The 19,306-nt window shown below is 36.6% G+C and overlaps 1 protein-coding gene across 1 annotated transcript in view; it reads right to left on the bottom strand.

Annotated features, from left to right (window-relative positions):
* Nucleotides 1–19,306, bottom strand: part of LOC140245008 (1-phosphatidylinositol 4,5-bisphosphate phosphodiesterase delta-4-like) — an 83,264-nt gene that overhangs the window by 21,941 nt on the left and 42,017 nt on the right. Inside the window, exons 7-14 of the mRNA XM_072324599.1 lie at nt 16,256–16,349; nt 13,223–13,340; nt 11,630–11,715; nt 10,717–10,837; nt 9,527–9,612; nt 8,438–8,520; nt 6,935–7,057; nt 3,589–3,606 (exon numbers count right to left, since the gene is read on the bottom strand). Of these exons, the coding sequence (XP_072180700.1) occupies nt 3,589–3,606; nt 6,935–7,057; nt 8,438–8,520; nt 9,527–9,612; nt 10,717–10,837; nt 11,630–11,715; nt 13,223–13,340; nt 16,256–16,349 (729 nt within the window). The remainder of the gene's footprint in view (nt 1–3,588; nt 3,607–6,934; nt 7,058–8,437; nt 8,521–9,526; nt 9,613–10,716; nt 10,838–11,629; nt 11,716–13,222; nt 13,341–16,255; nt 16,350–19,306) is intronic.

The raw sequence follows: 19,306 nt of genomic DNA on the forward strand, positions 1-19,306 counted from the left end.
TCAGAAAATGTATGCTCCTACAAGTTAATAGGTAAAACCTTTCAATTTTATACTCGCTAACCTCCAACTCGCCTCAAAAAAAAAAAAAAAGAAAATGGAGAAGAAGAAGTTGCAGAAGCGCAAGGAACAGGAAAGGAAGATGAAGAAGAAAAAAGAGGAAAACGTTCTTTTTTGTGCATGTTGGAAAAAATACATTTGAAAAAAAATATATATTATGCAGGGCAAAATTAAAGTTGCCTTGATTTGCAGCTCATATTTAACTAAAGTGCCCATATGTACTGTAGCATAGGGTGAATTACTTTTGTACATACGTGTGAAAATTCGAAGTGTTCAACACTCATAAATCAAACTTTTCAAACTCCCATTTGTGGATGGAGATCATGGGGGATAATTAATGCTATTTCTATCTCACGCTCTCAATCAAATAGCTATTTTTGAATAGCTAGGGAGCCTATAGTTTCTAATGAAATACTACTAAAAATAGTTGCATATCACCAAATAGTGTGTGCTACTGTGACACATAATTTTATTTTTATACATCTCAGAACTATTCTGGATAAATGCGCACAATAAACTGTTCAGATGCAAATATTCAAGACCATGAGACTTTCTTGGACGTAAGCGGAGACAGCGATTGGAATGTGAGTGTGGTTAGAGATGAAGCTGTGTGTTATTTGTCTCGGTGTGTGAAGCATAGCAGAGGTGAGATGCACACATATACGTGACAGCATGCCAATCACATGCCTGTTCACATGACTATCACATGACTAAATCACATGATCACTGGGTTGGCATACAAGACACTTACCTTCTTCTTGTCTTTCTGCTACCATCAAACCCAACCATCAAAAAACAAAATAAACGGAAAAAAAGTAGAAAACAAGGTAGAGAGTGTGATAAAGTTAAAAAGGAATGACAGGAAAAAGGTTACACAGTGCAATTTGATATCACAAATTACAATCAAATGCAGAAAATTTTAGCATTCAGTGCAAAGTCAAGAGAGTGCGCACAAATTCTTGGTAGATCAATGACATTAAAAGTGGTAAATGATAATAAGAGAATAAAGGACAATCAACAACATTTGAATGACAGAAAAAAAAACCCACAACATATACAGGGATGGGCTGTGGAGTGAATAGGAACAGACAGTCGACATTACACCGATCGTATGATGCATACACTTGTACATGTACGCACGAACAGTCACAGATAGAACGCTACAAAATGTGTACACACGTGTCAAAGTGTGTGTGTGTGTGTGTGTGTATTATGTGTAGGCCTATGTGCTGTAATGTGTGTGTTTGTATGGTGTGTACACATGTATGTGTGTTTGTATGCATTTTTTTAAGTATATAAAAAAATGTGTGTTCAAGTGTGTATAACAGATTGTATATATATATGTGTTGTGTGTACGTTATGTGTATGTGCGTGCGTCATCACCAATAAATGGGCCTAATTTTATGCACAATTTGGTTGCAAAAACAAAATTCTGTGCCTTCATTCATCCTGTATAAACAATATTTAAATGAAAATTCATTCTAGACTACATTGTTTATATACACAATACAGCACTATTATATAAGTTTTGTTTGTTTTCAGGGAAATGCCTATACAATTGTAAATGCACATAGTAGTCGTTGTGTACATTAATTACCATTGTATGACTTTTTATTTTTTTGAAGGATATTCACATCATTTTGAAATCACATCATTTTCAAATCAATTTAATGGAAGCATGTGATTCTTTCAGAATCATGGAATTTACACCATTTTTCTTGTGCTTCATTCCTAAAAACATGTGTTCCTCAAACTATTTCTTGTGTATCTTTCTTTACAGGAAAAAAAAATAGCTTCATGCATATACACACACAGAAAAAAAAAATAGGTCATAAAATGCTGCTTACTCCCTTCAAATTCAAAAGGCATTTGGTGGCATGGAAAAAAAAAACACCAATATCTTATGCATTAAAGTATGCAAACAAAAGGCATACATCTTGTAGATTTTATTCACCATTAAACCCACACATCACAGATGAGCCAACGTGCAAAGTTTAATGCCATGAAGCTCTCGGCAACTTTTGCTTTCATAACTACATGCTCACTGAGCAAAAAAAAAGAAAAAAGAAAAAAGAAAATAAAGCAAGTGCCAATCCATTTTACACAGCCATTTTATCTCCCAATCTGCACCTGGCTGCATAGCAAGCTTGAGTCACATGCTCACAGATGGTGCCAATCATCTTTCTCAATTTCTGCAATTTTTCTGTTTCTTTTCATTTTCTGCAATTATTCCCCTCAGATTGTACCTTTAAATTGTTTTTCTTAATTATCAATTTATCATGTAATTTGTATCAAATAATTGTCAATATTTTATATTCATCACGTTTATTAATTCTTCTTTAAAAAAATCCTATGATTTGTACAAAAGGAAAATGTATTTGAATATTACGTTGGTCGTGAAATTGCAGAAATAAATAAATATCAAATATCATATAAATATCTAAATAGTGAGGGGTTTAAAGTGAAGTATCTGAGCCCCTTCTGGTAATCTGCTGTAATCATGCAGGCACTGATTGATCATTAAGTCCCCAGACTAAAAGGGAAAAAATGCATCTGAAGTTTAAGTCATTGCTTAGCAGACTGGGTTTGACACATATAAACTCACTGGGGAATTATGATATCTCCAAGGCAACAGGTTAATATAATCATCTTCCACCGTATCAATATACACCAATATTAATGAAGTTTGCTTGTTAAAGATGCCAATATCTTTCCCTTCAATATATCAAAATGCAGGAATTATGTTCCATGTTGGGAATCAATTGTTATATATGTACGTACATCCACCTGTTAAATGCTTCCATGTGGTCCCAATGAATAAACGTGGAATTATCTTCACTACTATAATACTTTTCTTAACCATTTCTGTTAATCTGTGTGTTTAAGATATATGAACATACATAATTATATATTTCCTAAAGCCATCAAAATATTGAAAAGTGGAACAGAATACTTCTGTAGGTACTAGAGAGAGGGGGTAAATGGCAGACAGACAAAACAAGAATAATACAAATGTCAGTCTGAAAAGAGACAATGTCCAATGAAGTCACATATAATATGTCACGATCTTGGTGCAACAAAACTTTAGTAGGGAACATCCCTACCAGTAGTAGTCATGACACATGACTATCAAACACATAGAAACAAATAAACAGTTTGCTTGAGTTATGAACAGTAATTGGCAAGCAGTGGCTCAGTGGGAACATTCTCACACTGATCACAACATGGAGGTGATTACTTCATTCCAAAGGTTTGTTTAACATCAGAATCTGATGGCAAAGATGTTCAAGAAAGTGTGCGTTTGTGTGTGGGGGGAGGACAAACATACAAATGCAAACACATGTTGGAACTTGCAAAAGATTGGAAAGAAAGGGATGAGGGCATAAAAAAACTTGCAATTGAAGTGCTTTGTGATATTGACAACAAACAACAAAATAAAAAAATACAGAAAGTCCCAAGAGAGGAAAAATGACCACCACAACGATTAAATATGACAGAGACCGATGCAGCATACACATTTTGACTACATACCTGACCGCCACCATCCTCCTGGGAGAAGACAAGATAAACAATAACCAAACATCGGAAAAACGGTAAGAGTATTCCGCCAACATTCACACTAACACTCTCTTTACTCCCTGACACAGGTTTTCAAACATAGTGAGTACTACTACTGCAACACATCACTGCAGAATCATATAAGAAAAGGATGGACAGAAAGACGGACAACCTGACAACATGATGCCTCCCAACGCCCTTCCAGCAGAGGCATAAAAAGTGAAAAAAAAAAAAGGAGAAACCCTACAACATCCCTCCAAAAGTCGGCACATACCACTGACCCACTCTTGATAACAATTTTTATCCCTTTATACCACCGGTAATCACTGAACATGCACGATGCACAACAAGGCCCACTTAGTGCACAATAGCTTTGCCTATTCATGACAGCACTCTGCTTGTTTGCTTGTTTTATCGTAATTTCTTTTACAAAAAGGTAACACTTTTATGCTGCTCTGCTGCGCTGCTCTGCTGCAATTTTCTCACATTTATAATTTTTACGTGACACTGAGAGTGAATATAATCTATGAACAAATGATTGGCATTGAAAAGTATTTGCAAGTCACGCTCCATTTCACAACTATGGAATGTTTTACCTAATGAGTCCAAAAAAGAAGGAAAAAATCCTGCAAGCATGCTCTGTCCCCAACAAAGCGCAACCTAGCATTCCCAAGCAAGCATTCACCTAGTACGTGTCCTCCTCCTTCTTGTCAAAGTTTTTTTTTTTCTTCTCACGTATTACAAACTCACCCCCTCCCCCCCCCCGCCAAAAAAAAAAAAACACAACACATACAAATGTAGAGTTCTATGAAGAATGAGGGAGGTCAGCTAACCATGAGACTTATCACATTGAAGGAAAAAAAAAATAAACTATAGAATGCAAAATTGTCTTCACAGCATTTTGCAAATGCCTGTTTGTCTGGTATATTTGGAATGGCACAGATATTGCAACAGACAAAGCGGTCACTTTTTCAGATTTCAGCTGTATCAAGCACTGATGTAAAGAGTAATGGCTAGTATGATAAAAGCTGATAAAAACAAAAAAGAATAACTAGGGGCGAGGAGTTAAGATACTGCTGAGGTAGCTTGCAATTATTAATTGTCATTCAAGCTGTCTTAAAGTGATATGTGCAATGCAGGACCCAGTACACAGTTACTTGGGGAAAAAAAATAAGAGCAGCTGCTTTTGATAATTATGCTTGCTTTTTATCATTTTTCTTATTTTGTTCTTGCTTCTACTGTTTTTTGTTTTTTTTTTTATATACTGTGCGATGCAGCGACACAAGAAGAGAAGAGCTTTGTGATCTGAAAGAAATCTTGGACAGACATGTGCACCCAAGGGGAGGGAATAGCAGAAGGTGGGAAAAAACTCCGAAAACAAACCAATTTTAGTTCATCACCCGTTTTTTGCCCATCATGGGGACTTTGGGTATTAACTTTCTCACTTGCTCGGTCGGTTTCTGGGCGGGGAAGAATGACATGATTTTTTCCATTGTCATGCAATAATACCACCTGTGGGGGAGGTGCAGCTTATGCAATCATGTCTCTGATAATGTCATGGCCTTAAAACAGCAGTTAAACAGCTGGTCCTATCACCTAAACATGGCAGTCATGTGTATGGTCAAGCCACAAAATCCCACTGAATGTTTACGTAAAGCCGCCGAGTGCTGATGAAACAGCATCATTAGTAGACAACTAATCAAATCTCATTCATGAAAACTGTCACTGCAGAACAATGGGTGTTAATCAAGTAGCATTTAAATAAGATTTATCCAGTTCTCTTGCACCAATATCTGTACTTCAAGGAAAATTAGATTGTCAGAATGAAACACCAGATCATATCAGGGAAGCATAAACGAGCATGAACCCCCTCATGCACACAAAGCATTTAATTCCCCAAAATATGACAAACTTCAAAAGTACAACAAAGCGTCTTCCACTTCATCTTTAATTTTGTTTCAAAATCCCCTTCCCATTGAATGCAAGACATTTTTTAGCTGCTTTTTTCTTTACGCTTTGAAACAAGGCAAATCAACAACAGAATCAAGCTGGTTTTGGTTGCTACTTGTTCGTATTAACGTGTAAGCAAGTTACTCATCTTAAGAGAATACAGTTTTCCTACACATCATGAACACTTATTATGCATTATTATGCATCAAACATATGAGCAATCACAAATTATCTTGTTTGACAAGCAGCAAGTACTGGCAAATATTAGCATTCATCTGCAACGAATTAGACATATTAGGTACTGTAATAGCACATTGATTGACTTGAATTGATCAATCATGGATCACAATACATAACACTGTCTCATTTAATATTGCACTTCCTTCCCTCCTTTATTGGTCCATTCAGAACCTCAAATGATGACCCTTTATGTCTTGATTTTTTTAAACATCCTCACATGGTGTGGATCAGATATTGACCACCACTTCATTGATTTCAAGAGATATTCAATTATCTATCAGCAAATTGTGATATGCTTTGCTCATGTTTTATCTACAGTGGACATTATAAATAGTTGTTATATTTCTGCAGTATTCAATGTCATCTGCTCTACAGGTCGGTGACCAGATAATCACGACACACTACTTCTTTGCAACTGATTGACAAATTGCCCTACATCGACATCGTCGATGTAGGGCAATTTGTCAATCAGTTGCAATGAAAACATCTCGACGGAAGAACTTCATAAATTTGAACACTACTTCTTTTTCAAAGACTACACTAGGATGCTTGCTGAACAAGAACTCAGTACAAGCTACAGCTTGCAGCAAATTTTTTATCTCCACCACAACTTTGAGAATCTACATGTAGGCAGTTTACAAGCTTTATCTCAAAAAATAAATAAATAAATAAAAATAACCCAACAACAACTTCTTCAAATAGATGGCAATACACAACAGCATGACATATTTAAATCAAGCTACTTCTCAAAAAACTAGTGCATACATGTGCTATTTTACTTATTTTGATCTTTGAACAGAACATTAAAATGATAAACAAAGATCAGTGTCTGATACAGGCACTGTCCAATTTGTTGTTCCCTAAAATTTTGCACCACGCAAAATTTTCTCCCAGTGTCCATGCACCTAAGAATACATACAACATACAAGTACATGTACAATCTTTTCGTCTATCAAAATGGCATTTGCTTTCAATTGAACTGTCAAAAGAATAATGTACAACTATGAAGTTGAACAATAAACTCAAACATACACTGTATACGAACAAAATATCTAAATTTGGTGCTCTTAACACCTACTGAACTGCCATGACATGCTAATATTTGATGTCATTTTTTCAATTTTCTCACCTTCTTCTTCTTCTCTAGCTCTTCCTTGATCTGCGGGTCATCAGGGTCGATGTCTGCTGCCTCGTCCTCATCACTGACCTCTCCATCATCCTCAGCGGTGGTGGACGGGGGAAGCCTCTTTCCCTAGCGTGTCATATTTAGAATGAACTTGGTCAATGATGCATCCAATGTGAGCAGGTGAATCCCCTGACGTATAATGTATTTTTTTTTATGAATGATCAAATATTCAGGTTACAGTTTGGTACAGTTTCCATAACCACCAGGCAGAGAAGAGTCAATGAGAGAAAGGTTAAGGAAAACAACCTGTCTACAGCAGCCACCTGTCTATAATGGCCACTATTTTCACTCCCTTGGGTGGCCGTTATAGACAGGTTTGACTTCAGTGCTCTCTCCTGTTCTAACAAACACGGTAATTACGAAACTCTTGTTTCCACAAAGTAAATATTCAGGGCCAAAAATTACTGTTTTTACATCTTCACATTCTTCATTATTTGGCTTTAATTTTTGTTGTTGTTGAAATTATGAAAAAGAAAAAAAATGCTGAATCCACAGACTCCCATTATAATTGCTATAACAGGAGTCACCTGTACAATGTATAGTGTACACTGTAAAACATGATATTTTAGCGGCAAGACATTTTTGTGAATGGGAACCAACAGCTTTATTCACAGCATGAAATTTTCGCAAGTTGCCTCCAACATTCAATGCATATAGTGTAGATAAGAACTTTCGCGTGCATTTTAATTTCACAAATCTTGGCTCGAGCAAAATTCGCGAAATTGAAATGCACACAAACATTCCTTGTTTTACAGTACTTGAGTATTCAGGTTATGGCAAGGTACAGGCATCATAAACATCAGGCAAAGAAGGGTCACTGAGAGAAAGGTCAAAGAAAAAGAATTGTATCCAGATAAACCTGTGTAGAGCAGCCTCCTGTCTACAAAGGCCACAATTTTTCTCTCCTTGGGTGGTCATTATAGACAGGTTTAATTGTGTATACTCTGTCTCTCTCTGGGTTATACTCCAAACCATGAGCAGTCATTGTACATCACCCTCTCCACCTCATCTGCCTTAGCCCTACAACCTGATTCCTGTCTAGTTTCTACCATTTCTTCAACCTACTCTTTCATGGCAGTGTTTTTCTTTCTCTACTTCATATTCCTACTCTCTTCCCGATTAAAGCTGCATGTTCCATACTGTAATTAGCAAGCATTAGATCTGCAACGCAAATGCTAAGATGATGCTATAGACAAAAAAATGGTGCTCTGCATATGCGTGCGGCAGTTGTTTCCATTGTCCACCCAGGAGGCTGCTTCGTCTTGGCATTTGCGTCACAGATCTGAAGCTTGCTATTGTCACAAGGATGAGACCAGAGATCAAATCTGCACTCCCTTTCATATACTACTGCACCAAGTTATGAAAAGCTCTACTAAAACTTACATATTAAACAGCAGTATAATTTGGAAATACTATTGTAGTGGACCAAAAATATTTCCATCTCACCTTCACGAGGATCTTCCCCTTCAAATCATCCGGTGAGGGGTAGGCTGCTGCATTGTGGAGGTTGTTGTTTGTGTACAGCTTGTCTGAAATAGTTGGGTGAGAAGATATTAGTGTACACAGTCTGATTTGAGGTTAATCATTCAAGATTTGATTTGTATTCCACTACATACTATGTAGTTTCACATATAACATCTAAACTGTGCCAATCATAAGCTGTTGTATCAACAACAGAAAAGGTGTGAGAGAATGAAAATATTTGTGACCCGCTACAACAAAAGGATCCTAAAGTCGCTGACGAGCGAGTCAAGCATGGCCCAGAAAAATGCTATTTTCAGGCCTTTCCTTTGATCATTTAGCTTCGAAATTTTGGCAGATGATAGAAGATACATTAGACTACAAAATTATGTTAAAACAGAAATCCGAACGTTTTGACAGATTTTGGTGATCTGACTTCAAACTTGATTTTCTCGGCTCACCCGTCAGCGACTTTAGGATCCTTTTGTTGTAGGGGGTCACATTTGTTTTGATGAGCTTTACCTATTCCTCCTGATGATTTAAAAAAAAAAAAAAATACAACTGGGAGTGTGTTACTAGCTTAATAAAAGTGATAATTTGTTGTGTTGTGTTTTAAATTTGATCCATACAAAAAGGAAACATGAACTTGACAAATGCTCAGCTAATCACATGATTCTCGTCTCAGATAAATATACCAAGGGAGAAAAAGGGAAAATAAAAATAAATGTACAGTGTATGTAAGGAATCCATGTAGCTTTGGTTGTTGTTTTTTTTTTTAATATAGACTTGAAATGTCATGCTACTCTTACTTTCAGCTGACGAGAAGAAAACTGGACAACATGAAAGGGGACAGGATATATGACCAACCAGTTGCTTATAAATTCTTTGAAAGTGTACAACTGTATAAATTTCTGCAGCAGCTGTCTCATCTTTTTCTCTTCCATATCAAAATCATTCTTGTTAAGTACGGGCTTGGGGCGGTCACAAAAGCAGACAGTCCACTAAAAATGGAAGTGGATTAGTGAGAGGGTAAGCTCGTCCACGCAGAGCTCCGAGTTGCTAAGGAGAACTTACTGCCGAGGATGGAAGTGACGTAATGGGCCATGACCTTCTGCTGCTCTACACTGCAGTGGTTCTCAAACGACAGGATCAGGGGATACCTAGAGATGGGGAAACATTGTGGAGTCATCATCATCATTATCACTGCATCATTACCATGGTAACGAGCATCATCACTATAATTGTCATCATTCATCGTCATCGCCTGGATGTGGTAATGGTATAAAGAACCGTACAGAGTGATGACAATTACCAGCAACTGATTTTACCATCAAAATTTCCACAGCATTAGAATCATCATCATCATAACCATCTACATTCTAATCTCATTGAGCGTGATCAATATCAATAACCCTTTGTGTGCTTGGTGTGCTTATCGGCACAGAAAATCTAAATGGAGTTAGAGCTGTATTCAATAACATTATCATTATCTCTAAACTAATATCTCAGTTCTGTTCTGCACAATAGGTCAATAAATATAACAAAAAATAACACATTTATATAGCATTAATACAAAATTGGAAAGGTTGAAGCGAGATACAGAATATAATTGCAAACACAGTGATAGACATATATGGCAGAGAGAAAAAAAAAAAAGAAGATGGTTGAATTCATGATCAAGTTTTGAACACTGATCAAATTGTCTAGACTTTATTTAAGTATTTTGTATACCTAGTATGAGAGGAGAGTTTGTTCCAAAGAAATACAGTGTAAAGCAATGGCAGAAAATGCCCTATCACCATAACTGGAACACATGCGAGGACTATATGATAATTGCAGAGTAGAGAGATAACGAAGAGATCAGGTTGAAGTAGAGTAGTGTAGAGAAACAAAGTCTAAGATAAGATGGGACAACGTTACTAGATATCTTATAAATCATAAGAGCAGACATTTAAAACAGGAAGGAAGGAAATTAAGTGTCAGTACTTTCACTTGCACATACAGTACAATGAGATGAAATTTAAACTACCGGCAAATATTAGAGGGTGCTTTTGAGAATAGTGCGTGGTGTACATTGGTATTATTAGTTTCATTTCAAATGGAAACAATTTGTTTGGGAAGATAGTGAATGCAATGACTGAAATCTTGCTATGGGGCATGTTTTTTTTTCCCCCCTTTTATTTAGTCTTGGCTTATACAACGTAAGTTATTGTGCTTGAGGTAAAGCATCATACATATGCATAGGTACTGTATGTTATACTTACTCGGAGGCAGCAAAAGCATATTTGTCGACGGCTTCAATGATGTCTTTGAACTTGATCTTGGAGGTGAGGGTGTGTCCGTGGTAGACGATGGGGTCATTGTCCGGCCCATCCCAGCAGTCCACTGGGTGAAGGAAGCAAGGAATAGGAGTTCAGTTTGGGGTAGCAGTAGATGGGATTATTGACATAGAGGATCCAACTTGGTAGGAGAGGTGTAAGAGAGGTGAAGGGGATGTGGGGTATAGGTTTCGGGGAGGTGTAGGGGAGAGGAAGAGGTGTTGATGCTGTTTAGAAGAGGTGTAGAGTGTAAAGTACATTACATCATAGTTGTGGGGAAGGTGTAGGGGTAGTGTACAGAAGGTACATTTTTTATGGGGGAATTTAGGGGAGGCGTAGGGAAAGGTGTTGAACAAGTTTTGGGGAGGTGTATGAGATACTGGCAGAAAGTGTAGAGGCAGTTTACAAGAGGAATTGGGGACTTATGGAGATCTGCAGGGGAGGTTTAGTGGAGGTGTAGGGTGGTATAAGGGAGGTGTAGGATGGTGTAAGGGAGGTATAGTGGGGGTGTAGGAGAGATGAGGGGAAGTGTTCAAAAGCTAAAGGGGAGGTGTGGATCGGTGTTAGGGAGGTAGGCCCTATGGTAGAGGTGTAGTATGGATGAAGGGGAGGTGGTGGGGCAAGGGGGCAAGACTACTAGTCAGGGGTGCAGTTCTTAAACAATGTACTTTTCTAAGACTTCTTCATGGAAAACATACATTTGGAATGTTATATTGGACTGAGTGAGAGCCAAATGTTACACACCTACCAGCAGATTTTTAGGATAGGCTAGCTAACATACACACTGATCAATATGAATTTATCAAATCATATTGTATCAAAAAGATGAAAGAATGGACTGATCTTTCTCCCAACTCACACTCCACACATCTGCATCCTCTCTGCAAGGCCCGGATGTAGGCCTCGACACTGCTGGGTCCTCTCAGCTGGTCCTCCATCAAGTATCTGTTGAGTAAAAAGGTGAAAATAGAGGAATTGAAATATACCTAAATCTCTCAGACACAGCCACCAGCCGCATTTGATGATATTTTAAAACTCTTCCCTGTTAGATGCCAGGATATTGCTTTGCTTTGCTTTGGTTTGGTTTGGTGGGGTGGGGTGGTGATAAAACTGATTTAATTCCATTGCATTGCAAATGACAAAGTGTTCTTTGCAGTACACAGATGAACAATATTTTGCAGTTCTATTTTGGTTGTTCTTCAAGACCTTAATAACATCTCCTCTTCTCTTATCTTATCTCCTCATGGAAAAATCCCTTTCAATGACAAGACTGACAATTGATTTAATTCTTTGTTCAAAATTGAGTTGTTCCTGTTTCCTTATTTCTTTTTCACTTTTTTTCTTCTTTTTTTGTGGGTCTATTGGTAAATATTCCAGGGAATTAAAAAAAAAATCACAAGAAATATAATTCTAGGGTAGTAGAAAATAATCCAAGCCTAACACACAACTTATCTCTCCAGAGGATCAGCGATACCATGAATGTAAACATACACTCCATCCACTGGATGAAGCTTACTCCCATAAAGCAAATATCAAAATTCAACCTTGAATTGGAGCTGCTAATTAGAAGTGCAATCACGAGTCCAGTTTTGTCAAGACAGCTCTGCATAAAATTTTGCAAGCACAATGCTCAAAGCTTCCATGTGCGAACCATCAGCAAACAAGAAGTCATGTCATAGAGTGAGGCTGCTGGTACACTTAACCCTAGTCTAACTGGGCTATTTGAGACCAAGTTTTTAACTGGGGGGTTCAATTTGACCCCCCCCCCCCCTTCAGATCTCGGCCGCTGATGGCGCGATCGCCGCAAAATTTTGCCTGACCATAGAGCCAGATGTCAACTACAAGATTACATGGTCATACGATAGAAAAATATAAATTTTCTATTTTTAGTAAATTAATTATGTAAATGTATGCATGAAATTTGTATTTTCACCTGTAACTCCATTAAAAAGGGTTAAGGCATCTACATGATATTCCCTTACATGAAATATCCCTTTCACTCCAGGAATATAACATTACACTAATCTCTAGTGTGAGACTGAATTAAGTAGATATTGCTCAAGATAAAATCAGCTGGTTTCTGTTTTAGGACCAACCCTCGAACAACATTCCCTCCAATACATGAAGCATCTATTTCACTCCAGGGGGACATTTCTTCAAGCATTTTTGTCAGATTTTTTTTTTCTAACAAATCTGCTGTCAGCCAATTAGATGCGAGGATTTCTGTAGCTTATCACAGTTTGTTAGAAAAACATGTCTGACAAAATGCCCCCAGGAATATCACACTACACTACTCTCTAGTATGTGTCGAGACAAAACAGATATTGCTCAAGATAAAATCAGCTGGTTTCTGTTCTAGGACCCTCAATGACGTTCTCCTCTAGATGCCAACAAAGACAGACTTTTGTTCATGTGACAAAACAACAGTGCAACATCCACTTTAACCCCTCACGTGTTGTGGGAAGAGTTGATGAAGTAGTGGGCCAATGGCTGCTTCATATCCTGGTAGACGGTCTCATGGAAAGGATTAAACACCAGGCCGTTTGGTCCAATCATGAAGAGGAAGAAACCTAGCAGAAAATAATCAAAATGAAACTAAATAATCACCAACTTTCCATGAGCTGAGCACAACATAACTACAATCATGAAGTTTGACGATATTAGTCTTGCTTTACAGACCCATTCCACCAATTAGCCTTTCTAGCAAATCTAAAGCTCTCCTCTTGTGCATTACTGCTTGACTCAGTCTAGGTCAAGCAGTTAGCTTCAGATAAAGAGTTCATGTTATTCTGGTTGCGTTGTTGTTGTTGTTGTTGTTGTTGTTGTTGTTGTTGTTGTTGTTGTTGTTGTTGTTGTTGTTGTTGTTGTTGTTGTTGTTGTTGTTGTTGTTGTTGTTGTTGTTGTTGTTGTTGTTGTTGTTGTTGTTGTTGTTGTTGTTGTTGTTGTTGTTGTTGTTGTTGTTGTTGTTGTTGTTGTTGTTGTTGTTGTTGTTGTTGTTGTTGTTGTTGTTGTTGTTGTTGTTGTTGTTGTTGTTGTTGTTGTTGTTGTTGTTGTTGTTGTTGTTGTTGTTGTTGTTGTTGATTGGCAGTTTTCTGACTCTTCAAAGGCTACTTTCAGATAAACTTTGAAAAAAAAAAGAAAAAAAAAACACTTATGAATTCAAAAGTTCATGAAACAGCTCCATTATCTTTGTGGTGAGTAATCATACAAACATACTTCACAATTACACACCACATCAAATTACATTATTCAGTTTTAAAGACAATGGCCTATGCCCAGCTAGTGAAAAAAAAAAGGAAGATAGGTTGTAACATATATTGACTTCAACATATGTGGACTTTGTACCTTCCATAATCTTACACAAACACTCATAATCAACATTAAAGGCATGATTAAATATTGATATCTCTGTAATCATCCAGTAGCTGCATAATTATTATAGCAATTCATACGCAAACAAAAAATGACAAAAGGAATTAACTTGCGTATATTCAATCTATCTCTTTACTTCCCTCTTGCAATAGCTGTCATGTAATACAATACCAAAAATCTAATTAACCCATTGAGGACGGACTGATTTTGCTACAACACACATTTCCCATAGACCCCTGCCCGAGTATACTCGGGACTTGTCTTCAACGGGTTAACAAACTTGACAAATTGGAGAAAATCTTCAAAGTTGACATAATCTCTTATAAAAATATATACTGTATCCTGAATATAATTTCAGAAGCATACACTTCATAGTATTAATATATGCCTTGCATAGCACTGAATATATTGGTCTTCTGTTTCCATGGTAACAGTACAACATGAAAAGTACATTGAGGCAGCCGTACAATGAACAGGAAGAGAGCTGGGAGTAGAGAACAATAACAACAACAATAACAAACACCCATTGTCATCAGTTTCCATTACTGTGTTATCCAGTGCGAAACAAATTGTTTTCCAAAGCACCATCCATTCGCACTTTCAAAAATTCTTTAATGATTGACTCTCCTCTGGAATGACTACATGTATGTGGGGGTGTATATATGAAAAATAATACATATGTTTCCTGGCAGCTTTAATTGCAAATATCTCAACTTAACAAGAACGGAGTTCCTTTATGTGTAGCTCATTTTGCGATAAAACTCTTTAATCTATGTATGTATGTATGTATGTGAGTGTGTGTGAGTAGTGTATGCGGGATCTCCACTACCTATTAATGCAAAACATACACTATGGTTAACATACCACTAAGGCTTGCTCTATTAATGTAAAGAGGACTGGGGAATGAAAGGTTCACTCATATGGTGAACAGTGCTGGTTCGCAAAGTACATTGAGTCAATTAATAGTACAGGGGCCCATCCCCTAACTAAAGAGCCATGGCAAATTACTCCGCACTAGCATGGAGGGAAGTATTAATGCTCTCAGAATGATTGCCTTCAAAATGATATATGAGCGTTTTGGGGTTGTTTTTAATCTATTTTTCTTTTGTACTGCTCTTTTAGTGGTCCTAGCATCCAGGTTGGCATTTCATATGGAGACAGTCAAACTTAGAAACTATAATTAGCTTCAAAAACCTCGAAACAAGATCTGTTTTGGCCTTGCTTTTTCATTAGCAAGAAATTAAACAAAACCTTGAAAATGTATAGTTACAATGGTCGGTGTACCCTCCAAGACCCTACTAGAAATCCTAACTGTTTGGCATCTACACAACCACACTGCAAATTTGATTAAAAGTAAAATCTTTTGACAGCAACTTAACTCTTTGCACATTGGAACTGTGAGTACCATGTGTTATTGCCATGAGAAATTACATTATCTTGTAGTCAGAGGTTACAAAGGTGATATGTCTAGGGGAAGTAAGAAAAAAAATAGTAATTTTGGGAGCATCAGCATCACAATATAAAACTTTGTACTCAACTGATTAAAGATTTATCAGAAGTGATATACATGTACATGTGCATGTATATGTGCGAGAGGCTTCATGCTCAATTCCATAACTGCTGCTTTAAATAATCATGACTACTGTTTGAAAAGGATAAGAGGTAATTTTAGTTTAATTTTCAAGCAAAGGTCTCACGTCTCATTGATATCTAACTTTTAAAAGCATAAGAGGTAGGTTTGTGTTTTCTAATATCTACTTTTCAAGCGAGATATATTGAGGAAAGGTTACATCCATATACCCGGTTAAAGATGGCCGTAAGCATGAATATTTTTTGTGCGATTAATTTTTCACCCAGAGCGGTTCAAAAACATAAATTATTCTTGCGTTCTTCAATTCACTCTGTGCAATTGCCAACTTGTTCAAAATGTGATGAAAAAGATATTAACGTGTGTTTTAAAATTAGCACTCACCAAAAGTGTTGCCAAGTACAGGAAAATTAATGTAGTAAAGAGAAAATGTATGTTTACTGTAGTCCAACATGGACTCAGTGCAAGTGTCTACAGAAAATATGTGTCAGGGCACAATCAGTTAATCCACAACAGATCACCTACCATCCATGGTCATGATCTTCTTGTCTCGGAACTCCTGGTTTGGTTCGTACTTTTCGATGGCCGACGCACACCACTCAGTTGTCACTTCCATCCTCTACAGACAGACAGACAAACAAAACACAAAGACAAACAGATGGTTAAAGAGAAATGGTAGAGTCCCATATTATGCAAAACAGCTCTAAGGTACTGTCAGATTCTTAGAAACAGTTCTTCATGAGACTCCATTTGGGGATGAACAGATGGTGCAGACACTTCTCAAATAAACTTAACATCGTATCTACAACAGTAACAAATTAAATGTTCTTAGTCTTGATTTTTTTTTTTTACATTACTATTATTATTATTATTTATTCGGCTATCAGTCACAAATATCGATTACATTTTCAAATCACATCTGTAAGATCTTCATAATTTTAGACACACATTATCAATACACATTGACAGACACATTTGGCAGAATAAGCATTTAGTATAAATGAGCATACACATACATGTATATTCTACCATTCAGAAACATTTGCATACACATCTCCAACAGACTTTTGAAATAAAGTTCTGGACTGAACTGGTCTAAATATGTTTGGACAAAAAATGGCTCATTACACTCGGCATGTGTCCAGATCTTTTGAATTATTGCACTTGAAGTGTACTGTGAGGTCTTGGATCTCAAGAAATACATAATCTTAGCATCTCATCTACATCACATGTACCTCTTATTAATTGAATGCAACGGTACAACACACACAGCCAGGCATAAGTGGATTGTGCTGGCACAGAACAAATGAAAAAGAGTCAATTACACATTTCCTGATACATGTATGAAAGTTAAAGCACAAAGCAACCTGCCAAACCTCCTACAGTACTACCGGTCCCATGGGTAACAACAGTGACTTCAAGCATAGTGGCACTCGGCATACTCTTTTATGGGGCAATTGATGTGCAGTTGCTAGGCAACCATGGCAAAAGTGATCTGTCACAAGTTTGGTTTTTTTTTTTCTATCTTGTTTCATCTTCAAACCCCCAGTACTGGATGAAAAGTGTCCAGAATGAAAGTAATAATAGAGTCTGAGCTGCGCTGAGTCAAGATTTATTCCTAGACAGATATCTCATCAACCGACACACAGTCATTAAAGGACAAGTCCACCTTCATATACATATGGATTGAGTGAATGCAACAATATAAGTGGAACACATCAGTGAAAGTTTGGGGAAGATCCGACAATCCGTTCAGAAGTTATGAATTTTTAAAGCATCTGTGCAATCACTGCTGAATGAGGAGACTACTACAGTGTATGATGTCACATGCGTACAACGGTATAAGGAAAATAAAAGGAGAATTTCACAAAACTTTGTTTTTTTTTAATAAAGTGCACATTTCTTCAACTGGTTACTGACATATGTTAAGGGAAATATTATTTCCCTTGCCTTCTGAAAGAGAGAAGTCAAGTGTTCTTTTGTTATGCGAGAAAAGTGAAAATATGTTGAAATTTCTTCATACTTTCTTTATATCATTGTACTCATGTGACATCACAAGCTATAGTAGTCTTCTCATCCAGCCGTGACTGAGCAGAAACTTCAAATATTCATAACTTTTGAAAAGATTGTCCGATTTTCCTCAAACTCTCAGTGATGTGCTCTACTAATATTGCTGCATTCACTCAACCCACATGTCTATGAACATGAACTTGTCCTTTAAAGGGTAGAACTCATTGTGTAAGATCACCTCATATGGTTTAAACATTGGTATAGTCATGATAAAAATGAAAAATAAATATGTCCAAATTTTGAAAGAGGAATAATTGTATGTACACACATCTATGTATTTCTCTCTCTCTGTATCTCTCTATCTATTCATCTATCAATTTACCCATTTATCTCTCTCTCTCAATCTATCTATTTATCTGATGTATATAATATACATTGTATAGATCTAAGAGATATATATCTTTAATCATTTAAATATACATCTCAGATATTCAAATATGTACATACACATCTCACTGCTTGAAATAATTGTAATCAAGAATTTAAGCAAAATCAACTTTGTTTATGCTTGTTTCATTTTGTTGTTTGTTTGTTGTTTGCTTTTGTTTTTTATAAGCCCCCAAAAGATCTCAAAACCAAAAAGTTGGTCATGATGTCATTCTATGCTATGTATAACTTTCTGTGCAGCAAGTGGATTAAAATTCTGATACCAGTTGACAATGTTGAGATGCAGTGCCCATAATGAGGCCTCAAGTACAGTTCAGACTTGGTTCAAGGACTCATCGGAGTGGAGTGGAAGCCATTATCATATGGAGGTGAATTTACTCACTGAACGCCACTGTGTGGATGCGAAGGAAATAACCTATGCCACTTCAAAGTGTACTTAGTGCACTTGTAATACAGTCACAGATTGACTTATATTAACTCAATATGATTTATCATATTACAGTTTAATATGAGAGGATACAGTTTGGCTTAATACGCATTCATTGTTTCACATAATAACTTCAAATTCAAAACAAAATAGTTGTATGCGCTGGGTAAATGGCAGGTGGGTTGTTTTTTTTGTTTTTTTTTTTTGTGTGTGTGCATGTGTGTGTGCGTGTGTGTGCAGTTTGTTATGGTCATTTTTTTTTCTTGATCTGCTTATTTTAAGTTTGTGTTGTTTTCTTTCATGAGGGACTATATATGACATCATTACAATTGTGAAACAAGTATTCAATAGGTGGATAAATTGATAGATAATACAATTTTATACTTTAAAGGTCCTGTTTTCCTTTGGGAGCAGTGATTTAAAAAAAATATTTAAGATATCACTTTTGATGCATATGTGTAGGTCAGTTGTATCACAAAACATCCTACCATATAAAATTTTTGTAATAAAGCCCAAAATATAAGGAGATATCACTATTTTTCTCATTAAACCATAACTGTAGACGGTTTAGTCTGGAAACATTTTTATCCTAACTATTGTTCACATTTTGTATATCTAACAATACTTACCATCGATTATATTGTAAAAGTGGAAATTTTTGCTGTGTTGAAATTTTCGCGCATTTCGCGCAA

This window comes from Diadema setosum, chromosome 22 (genome assembly GCF_964275005.1).
Source record: "Diadema setosum chromosome 22, eeDiaSeto1, whole genome shotgun sequence".
NCBI classification, from domain to species: Eukaryota; Metazoa; Echinodermata; class Echinoidea; order Diadematoida; family Diadematidae; genus Diadema; species Diadema setosum.